Genomic DNA, 12,112 nt, shown 5'->3' with positions numbered 1-12,112 from the left:
CTGCTCCGTTAAGGGACATGAAAAGAGGGACCACGGCAGAAATACTTTACGGCGTGTGTACACATTCAAATAATAAAAGCCCAAGTTGTGTAAAGCGGGTGGTGGTACAGGTCTCTCCATTCAAACCCCGCCGCAGAGAGGTGGCCGCCGGTTCTCTGCAGGCAAATATTTGAAGAGCTAATTTGGAGGGGCTTAGCACACTGATGTAAAACAGATCGTGTGTGTCGACCGTCACCTCCCAGGGCTCGTGGACAGAGGCCAATCTATGACGGACCCATTGAGAGGACTTCTCATCATAAGTTATTTGAGTTTTGATACACATCGATCTGGCTGTTGTTCATCTGTATCAATGCATCACTGTGATTCTGAGTATGTTTATGAATTGACTCTTTGATGCATTTATGCATTATATTCTACCCTCATGGGGGTCGGTCATCAGGGTGGTACCCAGCAGTAGATCCTTTAGTCTGCTGTTCTGTCATCCATGAGCTCCTCAATGACAGACATTGGGGAAGCTTACTGAGCTGTGTGGACCACACTGGGAGATTAACAACATAATAAAAACAGTAACATTAAAAATAGCTGGTCCAGATAAAGAAACACTTTTTTTCACCTTCACCCAATGGGTTCTGGGCCGCCTCGCTGTTCCCAACACAGTTAGTGAAATCAATTGATTATTGATTTATCACAGTTTATCTCCTGGGGGTGGGGTGGGTGGGAGAGGTGAGGTCAGGTGGAGGTGAGGTGGAGGTGAGGTGAGGTGAGGTGGAGGTGAGGTGGTGGTGAAGGTTAGGTGGAGGTGGAAGTGAGGAGAGGTTAAGTGGAGGTGATGTGAGGTGGAGGTGAGGTTAGGTGGAGGTGAGGTGAGGTGATGTGAGGTGGAGGTGAGGTAAAGTGGAGTTGAGGTGGAGGAGGTGAGGTGGAGGTGAGGCGGAGGTGGTGGTGAGGTGGAGGTGCAGGTGAGGTAGAGGTAAAGTGGAGTTGAGGTGGAGGTGAGGTGGAGGTGGTGGTGGAAGTGAGGTGGAGGTGGAGGTGAGGTTTGGTGAGTTGGAGGTGAGGTGGAGGTTGAGGTAGCGGTGGAGGTGGAGGTGAGGTGGAGATGAGGTGGAGTTGGAGTTGGGGTAAAGGTGAGCTAAGGTGGAGGCGAGGTGGAGGTAAGGTGGAAGTGAGGTGGAGGTGGAGGTGAGGTTTAGTGGAGTTGGAGGTGAGGTGGAGGTTGAGGTAGAGGTGGAGGAGGTGGAGGTGAGGTGGAGATGAGGTGGAGGTGGAGGTGAGGTGAGGCTGAGGTGGAGGAGGTGAGGTGGAGATGAGGTGAGGTGGAGATGAGGTGGAGGTGGAGGTGGGGTAAAGATGCGCTAAAGTGGAGGCGAGGTGGAGGTGGGGGTGGAAGTGAGGTGGAGGTGGAGGTGAGGTGGAGGTGAGGTGGAGATGAGGTGGAGGTGGAGGTGAGGTGAGGCTGAGGTGGAGGAGGTGAGGTGGAGATGAGGTGAGGTGGAGTTGAGGTGGAGGTAAGGTGGAGGTGCAGGTGAGCAACTGGAGTATTGACAGAATGCGCGGGAAGAGCGCACGTGAGTTTAGGGTTTAGCGGCAGCGACAGCAGAAGCAGCTTCACGACGCAGTGTGTGTGCGTGTGTGAGTGTGTGTGTGTGTCTGGTGCCTCCCTGCCCGGCTGCCAGCCGAGTGCGGCGAGCAGCGCGGTGGACAAGGCGCTCTAAAGGCGCCCTGTGCCCAAGAGGGAGTCGGGAGGGAGGGGGGGAGGGAGGGAGGGGAGGAGAGCGGGGGAGGTGGGGAGGGAGGGTGGCAGAGAGGGAGCGCGGAGCCGCGGAGGAGAAGAGAGAGGGAGGGCAGGCTGGCAGGGTGCGGTCTGAAGTGGCAACAGATCGTTTTGGATCACTCACATTCCCTCAATCCAACCCTGCAGCAGCACGCTGCACGCCGGCCGCACATGGGGAGGCGTTCAGGGCACTGAGGGGTACAGGACGCGGGCAGGGACAGGATCGGGGCGGCTGGGATAGGTCCCCAAAGAGAGAGAGAGAGAGAGAGAGAGAGAGAGAGAGAGAGAGAGAGAGAGAGAGAGAGAGAGAGAGAGAGAGAGAGAGAGAGAGAGAGAGAGAGAGAGGAGAGAGAGAGAGAGAGAGAGAGAGAGAGAGAGAGAGAGAGAGAGAGAGAGAGAGAGAGAGAGAGAGAGAGAGAGAGAGAGAGAAAGAGAGAGAGAGAGAGAGGCCACAACACTACAACTTGGATATCAGTAACCGCTCTCTCTCTTTTCAACTCACTCACCATATCGACTTTGAACCTGTTTGTTTAAATGGACTTTACAGCCGACGAACGCACAGTCGCTGTCTGCATGTCGGAGAAAAATCAGGGTTTGGTTTCTTAACGGGAAAAACAAACAAACATTGATATCCTTCAGATTACTCTCAGTGCGGATCTTTTTTCCAAAGTGTTGCGCTCACTCTCTCTCCATGAACGGCTCCGGTTCGGCGGACAGATGTAGCTGTCATGTGCGGTGCAGCCTGGACTCGGACCGATAAGACCGTCAGGACCTCTCTCCCTGCAGGGGGGAGACCCGGGACGCTCCCCGGTGGGGGTGCCCGCCGCCGAGGCGATGCGGATCCCGGGACCCGGTTCCTTCCTCTTCCTCGCCTCCACTCTGAGCGCCCTCCTCTTCCTCCTTCCTCTGGCGGCAGAGGGCTGCGGACCGGGCCGGGGATACGGCCGGAGGCGGCCCCCCAAGAAACTCACCCCGTTGGCATACAAGCAGTTCAGCCCCAACGTAGCCGAGAAGACGCTTGGTGCCAGCGGGAGGTACGAGGGCAAGATAACCCGGAGCTCCGAGCGCTTTAAGGAGCTGACGCCCAACTACAACATAGACATCATGTTCAAGGACGAGGAGAACACGGCCGCGGACAGACTCATGACCCAAGTGAGTTAGAGGGGGGTCCCGTTTAATGTTGGAGCTGCACTCGTCTGGGTCCATCTGATCGTCCGGATCAGGACTAAAGCAGCCCGGCACGAGGTCTGCAGAGGTTGTTTGCTGTCGGTTCAATGTTTAAACCTCAACGATTTACTGATCCGTTTTGTTTGGTTGTGCAGTGTCGTAGAAACAATGGACAGTCCCACTGGAAACGGCTTTCTGGAGAGATTGGTCTTATAATGAAGTGCACTTGTTTTTGTGGAGACTATTTACAGCACCTCCAGTAAGCCTAAAAAGCCAACCTCACTTTTAAATTAACTATTGACCAAACTAAGGATGTGATTCCGTGTGCCAGCTCTTATTTTGTAAGTTGGCAGGTTCATGCAGTTGAATTGTTCAATTAAATGACACTAAAACAGTAATTCTCTTTAACCACTGGCGGAATGTCACTTTTCGCCAACGTCACCAAATTACGCAGCGCTCGCCACTTGAACCGCACACACGGTGGTTCTCTCTACTAATTCATACTCTACTGCAGTGTTCACCGTGTTCTGAATGCTCACCGTGTGGTGGGGGGCATTGGGTCAACTGTTGTCATCCAACCTTTTTTCTTTACCAGGAAGGTCACATTCTGTGCGTCATGATTACGTTTTTCTAGATCTTACAAACAACATCTCTATCTTTGTCTGTCTGTCTGTCTGTCTGTCTGTCTGTCTGTCTGTCTGTCTGTCTGTCTGTCTGTCTGTCTGTCTGTCTGTCTGTCTGTCGGGTTGTCTGTCTGGTTGTCTGTCTGTCTGTTTCTCTATCTGGTTGTCTGTCTGTCTGTCTGTCTGTCTGTCTGTCTGTCTGTCTGTCTGTCTGTCTGTCTGTCGGGTTGTCTGTCTGGTTGTCTGTCTGTCTGTTTCTCTATCTGGTTGTCCGTCTGTCTGTCCGTCTGCCTGTCGTTCTCTTTGTCTGTCTGTCTGGTTGTCTTTCTGTCTGTCTGTCTGTCTGTCTGTCTGTCTGTCTGTCTGTCTGTCTGTCTGTCTGTCTGTCTGTCTGTCTGCCTGTCTTGTCGTCTGTATGTCTCTCTGTCTGTCCGTCCGTCTGTCTGTCTCACTCTCTTTGTGTCTGTCTGTCTCAGCGCTGTAAGGACAAGCTGAACTCGCTGGCCATCTCGGTGATGAACATGTGGCCGGGGGTGAAGCTGCGTGTGACAGAGGGCTGGGACGAGGACGGCCACCACTCGGAGGACTCTCTGCACTACGAGGGCCGCGCCGTGGACATCACCACCTCCGACAGGTACAGCGCCAAGCCCCCCACCATGCACCTACAATGTTCAATCTTACAGTCCTTATGGACTATTTGGACACACATATCTTAGGCTGTGTTTTATGATGTTGATGTGTTGTTCTAGATGAGTTATTGATTGGTGGGAGTGTGCTGTGTTTGTTCTGCGCAGGGACAGAGACAAGTACGCCATGCTGGCCCGCTTGGCGGTGGAGGCAGGCTTCGACTGGGTCTACTACGAATCCAAAGCCCACATCCACTGCAGCGTCAAGTCCGGTGAGTGGCTGATAACCCCTGTGTTGACATCCATGCACCATGCCCCCTCGTTGTGTGTTTGCATGTGTGTGTGTACACTTGAGTGGGTATGTATGTGTGTGTGTGTGTGTGTGTGTGTGTGTGTGTGTGTGTGTGTGTGTGTGTGTGTGTGTGTGTGTGTGTGTGTGTGTGCGTGTGTGTGTCACGCATTTGTCTCTCATGTGTGTATAGTCTGCAGAGACCAATCAATTCAGGGTGTGCACCTGTGCCCGTGTGTTGAGTGGGTCTCGGTTGGCCCGGTGTCATGAGGACTGTGTCTGTGGGGCTGAACAGCTGTATGCACCACAGTCAGCCCCCCGGGGTCCCACTGCAGGGCCTCTCCTGGTAGTTCCACTTCCTCCTCACCTCCCACTTCTCCATTTGACAGAGGAAAATAAATTAAGGGATGAGATTTCCTCTCAACAATCACTTGTATGAACTGTGCGTTTAAGAACCTGTATGAGGTGGGGGTGCAGGTCGAGAATGAGGAGTAGAAAAGCTCTCCGTCGCACGGGGACTGCGCTCCAGTGCTGCCCAGTCTGGGAGGTACATGTGTTATTCCCTCGCTTGGCGCACAGGGAGGGGAAAGTGTTCTATTTGTAAGGAGATAGTTACGCTAATACTAAATAGGTTCTTAAAGAGAGGTCTGTCATTAGAGAGTGTTTTCAGGACCTTTCAGTCGTATGAAACAGACCGATGGTCTGTTGATAATACTAAGGCTCCACTTTGAGTACTCAGTCAGTACTTACCAGTTAGACAATTCTGAATACACTGAAGTACCATGATGAGATATACGATCAGAACAGGAGCATGGCATGGATTGTGCTTGTTCACCAGAGATCTCTTCATATGCATTACATGTTGATGTGAATCCCATTCAGACAAGTTAGTCTGTACGAGTAGACTCCACATTAAGATCTACATTGATAACTTAGTGTGTTAACACACATAGCCAAAGAGTCAAGAGGCAGCTCTTGTTAATGTTTCCCTGTCCCCTTCTAGAGATTGTGTAACTGGTATGTACCGCTCTGCGTCTTGTCTAGCCTCTCTCCACACTGTTCAGAATCACACACTATTTTGTGCCATTGCAAGTGAGCACTTGGCCCATTTAAGGAATGATTAACTCTGCAAAGATATGTTTTACTGTTGCCTTCCTCGTGCTGGGTTTCTCTCAGATCCCTCCGATCTCTTATCTGGGTCTATTAAACCCCAGTCCTCACAACGGCACACACACCTTGGATAAATATTTACAGGCCTTAAGACTTGCTCCCTCCCCCCCTCGCTGTCCCTTTTTCTTTCCATCGCTCTTCACCAACATGCACATACACACACGCATACACACAGACATAATTACACACACACACACACACACACACACACACACACACACACACACACACACACACACACACACACACACACACACACACACACACACACACACACACACACACACACACACACACACACACACACATATAATGACACACACACACACACACACACACACACAGACACTATTATTTTTTATTCTTACGATACCTTCCATTCCTAAATGGCGATACTTTGGTTCTACTTCTATTGTTGGTGATGTGACTGCTGTCCCCCAAACACCTGTATGGGGCTGATCACTTCTACCAGGAAGATTTTTGCTAGACCTCCTCACTCGATACACAGTGTGCTCATGCAGCCAGTATCCAGTCCTTTGGGCCGGTGTACTTCCCGCTCTCTCTGATCCCCGGGCTTGTGTCTAGCCCTGCTGATAGCATCAGCTAGTTATCCATTAGCCCTTGCTAACTTACCTTACCGCGGCGGCGGCGGCTGTGTCTCACTCCTTCTTAAAGGGCACCCTAAAGGAGAGGTCTTAAAGGGCTGCGGTAGAGTGTGTTCAGCACCCTTCTGGATCCCCCCCTGACATGTCTCCGCGCCCCAGCGGCTTCTGACAAACGAGACAGAAGCCGTAGGAGGATGAATCAGCATGAGGGCGCAGAGGGGATTGGAGTGACTTTTGATAACTGGCAGCCGCCAGTAGAAATAACCTGAAAGGAAAGGGCAGATCTGAGAACAGCCCATTGTTCAGATTCCGGAGCCCACGGCGGTGACATCATTCACATTTCCCTCACCAGAAAATGATTGATGAAAAGATCAACATGGAGCTGTTGAATTCAGTGCCTATCTTCAGAAGAAATCCATATTCACAGAATGGTTTTCATATTTTCCACTGACCTTTGGCAAAGGACATTTTCCAGTGAGAAGAAACAAGCACCCATTTAAAATCCTGTAACCATGAATCCAGATCTATCAAAAGAAGGCAGACACATTGCACACACAGGGTGTATACCTGCTGCTGTCCTGAGTCTCTCTCAGCAACATGCCCTTCATTCTGGATGATAAATTGAAAGATTGATTGATGCTCAGTAATTCAAATGCACAACATTTAATTCAATGGAATAAAGCAAATGCAGGCAGTTTGACTGGGAAGTGTGCAGGTAACGGCCTCCACATGCTCGTCATTTGTCTGAAACCTTGACATAGGCTCAGACAAAGCAATTCAGTTTCTCACTGCACACACGATTACAGTCATGGTAACCGGCTGATAACAGGGGCCTTCATAAGAGTCTGTGATGTAACGATGTCTGGTATTCCACTTCTGAATGGTCTTCTTTAAGGAAAGAAGCAAAAACTGAAGCAAAGACTGAAGAAATAGGAACATGAGTGCAGTGTGGCCTTCTCCCTCCTTGGGTGTTTGTAGAACGGTTCTGTTCCTCTTCAGTGTCCCTGTGTCCATGTTATCATGCACACTGCTGACCCACAGAGATACCCCGACCTGCAGTCTGGTGCAAGGCAAAGTTTCCTGTATAACACAGATACCCCGGTGACCTAGTAACCCGCCCCAGTTGTCGTCAACACAACACAGTGCCCTTTGCTTCCTCTGTGTGGGATTCTTAAGTCAATGAAACCTTTTAAACGCAAAGGAGTAAAGTCGGAAAAGCATCCATGGCAGATCATGGCCTAAAGGGCACCTAACAGAAAATCTTCAATACTCAGTGCAATATCTCCCATTTGTTACCAATATTAAAATAATACATTTGGAGAAAACAGAGAAAACAGAGAAAACAAGGTCCATCCAGCAATTTGTGAACTTTCTAATCAACTCGGACGTGTAATTCCTGTGACGAGGTGAGGTGTGTGTTGGTGTGTGGAGCTCCGTCCGTGTGTCCGTCTGTCTGTCTGATATCAATGTATCAATTATGTGGCGCATTTCCTACACGGCATCACTCATCATATCGCTCGTGGACAACAACAGTGTTAGCTTAAAAAAGTATCACAAAGTTGTTACCATGGAGATAACATGTCTCCCCTCAGGACTCTGAGCCCAAAACCCTTCTTGATCTCATAGTGTTTGACATTGAATTGAAACAGGAGGTTCCCATTAATTAAATTAAAAAAATCATTTCATCACCTGTGATCTATAGAAGTTCTGGCAAAGTTCTGGCGAAGTGACCTACATGTAGTTCATTAGACGGCCGGTAGGGGGCGCACGGTGGTCAAATGCCAAAACACCACCATCATTCTTGTGTGAATAAGAAAAAATAGATTAATTTCAAAGGCAAAATCGAATTCCTGTTTTCTCTGTTCGGCTAGAATCTCAGAGGCTAGTTTACTGCCGCATTATGTTTTTCTTATTTAAATAAGTAAAAGTTATTAAGGATTGCATATTACAGTTTTTCTCAGTCGCTTTGGTACATTTCTCAGATCTGATTTGAAATTCTCAAAACGACCTGTTCAATCTTCACATCATCGTGTCACTTGTGCACATCAAATAGCAGTTTCTCATTTCTTTGAACAATTTGCAAAAACTTCGGTACATTCATGCAAGTGATTATGTACAATTCTCTGCTCTTTCCTACATTATCAATTGCTTATGTCATGTTGATCAAAATGTATTGTATTGTATGGGTCTCTATTGAATATTCTCACATCACAACATTTAGGCATTAGTTCATTGCATATGTCTTTCCATGCAAAATGGTTGAACAAGTTGTCATAACATGTCAAGCATATTTCTAGACATTTCCATTATACTTTTTTTATTAATCTGTCTTGATTTATTCAATTGCTACCAGGTGAATCTTGACTTACTCTAAAGAAGGGAAATGTGTGAAGTGTTATATCAACCAGTTTACTGAAATAGCTCACAGGTGCATCTCATGAGCTATGAACTGGCAAGCATAGATATAGCTGGAGCACAACAAAATGTTACATTGTCTGACAATGGAAGGACAAGGAATTGGACGGGGTCAGCAGCAAGAGAGAAGAAGAAGAGGAAAAGGAGTGAGAATGGGAATTTGTGGCCCAACAGACAGGAACGTCAGGAGGTGTAGGAAGACCACTGTAATTCCTATAGCAATGCTTGTACAGTTTACCCTTAGGAGATTGTCCTATGTTCACATTTCTAGCAATGACATGGTCTGTCGACAAATTACAGTACAAACAGTCAAAGTGTAAATGCGAATCGTGTCCAGGTCTCTTGCAATCAATCTCCCACATACACTAAGGTGTATCTTACAATTTACAATAATTGTCTTCAAAACTTTAGCCATAGTTTACATCAGAACATCCCTCCAGAGTACACTGTTATATTGACAGCATGACTAAGCAATTTGACTGTCTTATCCGTACACAATGACACAAGGACTTGTCAATGATAGCACTGTGACATGTTCATTGACACAGATATTTACTTTTGAGAGATGAACTAAGGATTTTTAGCAAGAGACTGGCTTTTGCAGGTTATCCATGGTGTTTTGCTCTGTGTACGAATTGTTTTGAGCAAGCACTTACTGTTTTTGGAAATGTTGAGGATGATTCGAAAAATTTACCAAAGCGACTGAGAAAAACTGTAATGAGTTTGCCGTAGACTACTGCAGGGTGGCCATTGAACCCTGCCCTCAATGTGCCATGACCCATTCCCCTGCTCGCTGCAAGGACGTCAACAATGGTGGCACACATGATGTAAAATGGACGGCTTTACAGCATTAACGACGGATGTCACAGTCTGCTACATATATATTTTCCACAGTCTTGTTCTAACAAACGGTTTACTGAACAGTTACAACAATCTTTCTTTCTTTTAAGAGAAAATAATGACTTCAATGTCTCCTCGTCCCTCCAGAACACTCCGTGGCGGCCAAAACCGGCGGCTGTTTCCCTGGTAACGCCCGGGTCCTCCTGGAGGGCGGGGCCACCAAGTCGCTGCGTGACGTTCTACCCGGCGACAGCGTGCTAGCGTCCTCCTCTGCCGACGGCAGCGGAGAACTGGTTTTCAGCCCGGTGCTGTCCTTCCTGGACCGACGGCCCGCCACTGTCAGGACCTTTCACGTGATCCGAACCGCGGCGGGCCTCAACATCTCCCTCACCGCCGCGCACCTCATCTACGTCTCGGACCTCAACTGCACTAAAGTGTCGCTCCCTGGCACCGCTAGCCCCGCCCCCGCTCGCCCTGCTACCGCCTCATCGGGTCCCGGGTCGGGCGGCCTCGCGGGGCTGAGGACGGTGTTCGCCAGTGAGGTGCGGCCCGGACAGTGCGTGCTCACGTCGCGGCGCGGCGCCCCCACCCTCTCAGGGGTGACGGGTGTGGAGGTGCGGCGGGGCAGGGGGCTGTACGCGCCGCTGACCCTGCACGGCTCGGTGGTGGTGGACGGGGTGCTGGCCTCCTGCTACGCGGCCGTGGACATGCCCCGCCTGGCCCACTGGGCGCTGGCCCCGCTCAGACTCAGCCAGCGCTTGCTGGGGGCCTCCGGGCCCCAAGCGGACGGGCTGCACTGGTACCCCTGGGTCCTGCAGAGGCTGGGCAGACTGCTGCTGGACCCCGGACACTTCCACCCCTGGGGAATCGAGGGATAGGCGGACGGTGTAACTTGTGGATAGATGCGTCACTTGATCCATACATTCCTTACTCTCCTGTCATTTTGTAATCCACTTTGAGTGTGTTTTCGATCCTTTCCGTTGCTTTTCACTGCTGTTGACAGGCTCCTAAGTATTTCCATTATTTATGATTGATTTGAGACATCCGTCTGAACTGTATTTGCTGCATACATGAGGTGTCATTGTGCTTAAGTAAAGGTGAACGTCTGTAACTTTCTAAGGAACAAGTTGGCAAAGTATTTCTCTAAAGAAACAATGGGGAGAAAAACAATCCCTTTAATCATTCACTCATACTCAAATAGCAATGTTGATCATTAACTCTTCTGTAGACCACACCCAGCACGGTGGCAGAGGAACGGTTGGCAGCATAGAGCCATACCTGTAATCCAACATTGAGGTCCGAGAGGAGACCAAGGATAGCGATCAACTGAGACCAAAATGATGATTGATGTTTACATTAATTGGCATCTCCTGTAATGTCCATAGCCCGAAAGTTCTTTGAGTTTGAACCCTGGGGTCTGAGTTCTCCCTTTGGACATCCTTGAGTAAGACGCCTAGCCCCCTACCTTTTCATTAACGATCTGCATCTGAATTTACTCAGAAAATGGTAGTGAGACGTCAGTAAACCCTTCAGACTACAGGATTCATTAGATCAGAATGTGGACTTATTGTACGGCCATACTGTAAGTACGAACTCTGTCATACTTCAGGATAGGCTACAATAATATGTATCTTGCTTGCATAATGTGATGTATAAAAGTGTATGTAACCCCCTGGTTTCCCAGTGTGCTCTAGCTCTAGAAGTGCATTACGTTTTGTTATCTGCTATTGGTTGATTCACCTAGCGGCCATCTTGGCCCTATCAAAGCTCCTCTCCCCCAGCTGGCATTCAGAGCCAAGATGGCCACGAGGTGAAAAGGGCCTGTTGGGTGCTTTAAGGAAGTTCCTGTTGTCTGTCCTTAATATAGGTCAGATGTAGGGTAATACACACATATTGCGCTTTACATTTCAACATGTGGTGAAGTAATGTAGAGATATAATCATGTCTTTCACTGTATTTAAGTTTTAACAAACCTGTCATCTATTTAAATCGGTTCCTATCATTTATGCAATATAAACAATGTAACATTAATTCAGGTATTTAACTTGTTAAGAGTGGACATATTGCCAAATATATAGTTATATTTACAATTTAATTTTCTCATCACTTCAGCTATCTGAAGAGCTACTGTATTAGGCAACAGATAAGGACTCTCAGAGTAGTTACCTTGAATATTCAATTGTATTGAATTAATGAAATTGCATTGCCGGTACTGCCTGAATTCCTTTGTATAAGCACTACATCATTCGCAGTTTCACGACCAAACATCCTCTTAAAAAACAGGTTTGGAGATAAAGAATTGTTCAGAATGACATGTTTTGGGGGATTTTGTTTTTCAATCCAAAGTATCTGGTGAATCTGTTTCTCTCTCTGTATTCGCACTATGTGTGCTAAAACATGTCAAATATGTATATTGAGCTATATTGTTTGGAAGTATTTAAAGTTATATTTTTAGTAAAGGTTTTAAATGTTGTTATTTGGACAATCCTCTGTAAATAGATTGTATTTTAGACATAAAGTTGTTTGTATGTAAAATAAACCAAACCCTGTTTGATTGTTTACCTAAGATTGACCCTACACTGTAGCTTTTCAAATATTACGTT

General features: G+C 48.1%; 1 protein-coding gene across 1 annotated transcript; it reads left to right on the top strand.

Moving 5' to 3' along the window:
* The first annotated feature begins 2,180 nt into the window (after window positions 1-2,180).
* Window positions 2,181-12,082, top strand: ihha (Indian hedgehog signaling molecule a). The gene is made up of 4 exons (XM_030343570.1): window positions 2,181-2,926; window positions 4,041-4,198; window positions 4,359-4,462; window positions 9,657-12,082. The coding sequence occupies exons 1-4, from the start codon at window positions 2,609-2,611 to the stop codon at window positions 10,385-10,387; spliced, it is 1,311 nt and encodes a 436-aa protein (XP_030199430.1). The 5' UTR covers window positions 2,181-2,608; the 3' UTR covers window positions 10,388-12,082.
* The last annotated feature ends 30 nt before the right edge of the window (window positions 12,083-12,112 follow it).

Source organism: Gadus morhua, chromosome 20, assembly GCF_902167405.1.
Source record: "Gadus morhua chromosome 20, gadMor3.0, whole genome shotgun sequence".
NCBI lineage: Eukaryota > Metazoa > Chordata > Actinopteri > Gadiformes > Gadidae > Gadus > Gadus morhua.
The sequence above is the reverse complement of the archived record's forward strand: the minus strand, read 5'-3'. Positions and strand labels throughout refer to the sequence as shown.

What these genes read in the sequence shown, in the direction of transcription:
- ihha (XM_030343570.1), top strand. Translation starts at nt 2,609, where the DNA reads ATGCGGATCCCGGGACCCGGTTCCTTCCTCTTCCTCGCCTCCACTCTG. An exon ending in GACATCACCACCTCCGACAG is followed by an intron (nt 4,199 to 4,358) that starts GTACAGCGCCAA and finishes TGTTCTGCGCAG; the next exon opens with GGACAGAGACAAGTACGCCA. An exon ending in CCACTGCAGCGTCAAGTCCG is followed by an intron (nt 4,463 to 9,656) that starts GTGAGTGGCTGA and finishes TCGTCCCTCCAG; the next exon opens with AACACTCCGTGGCGGCCAAA.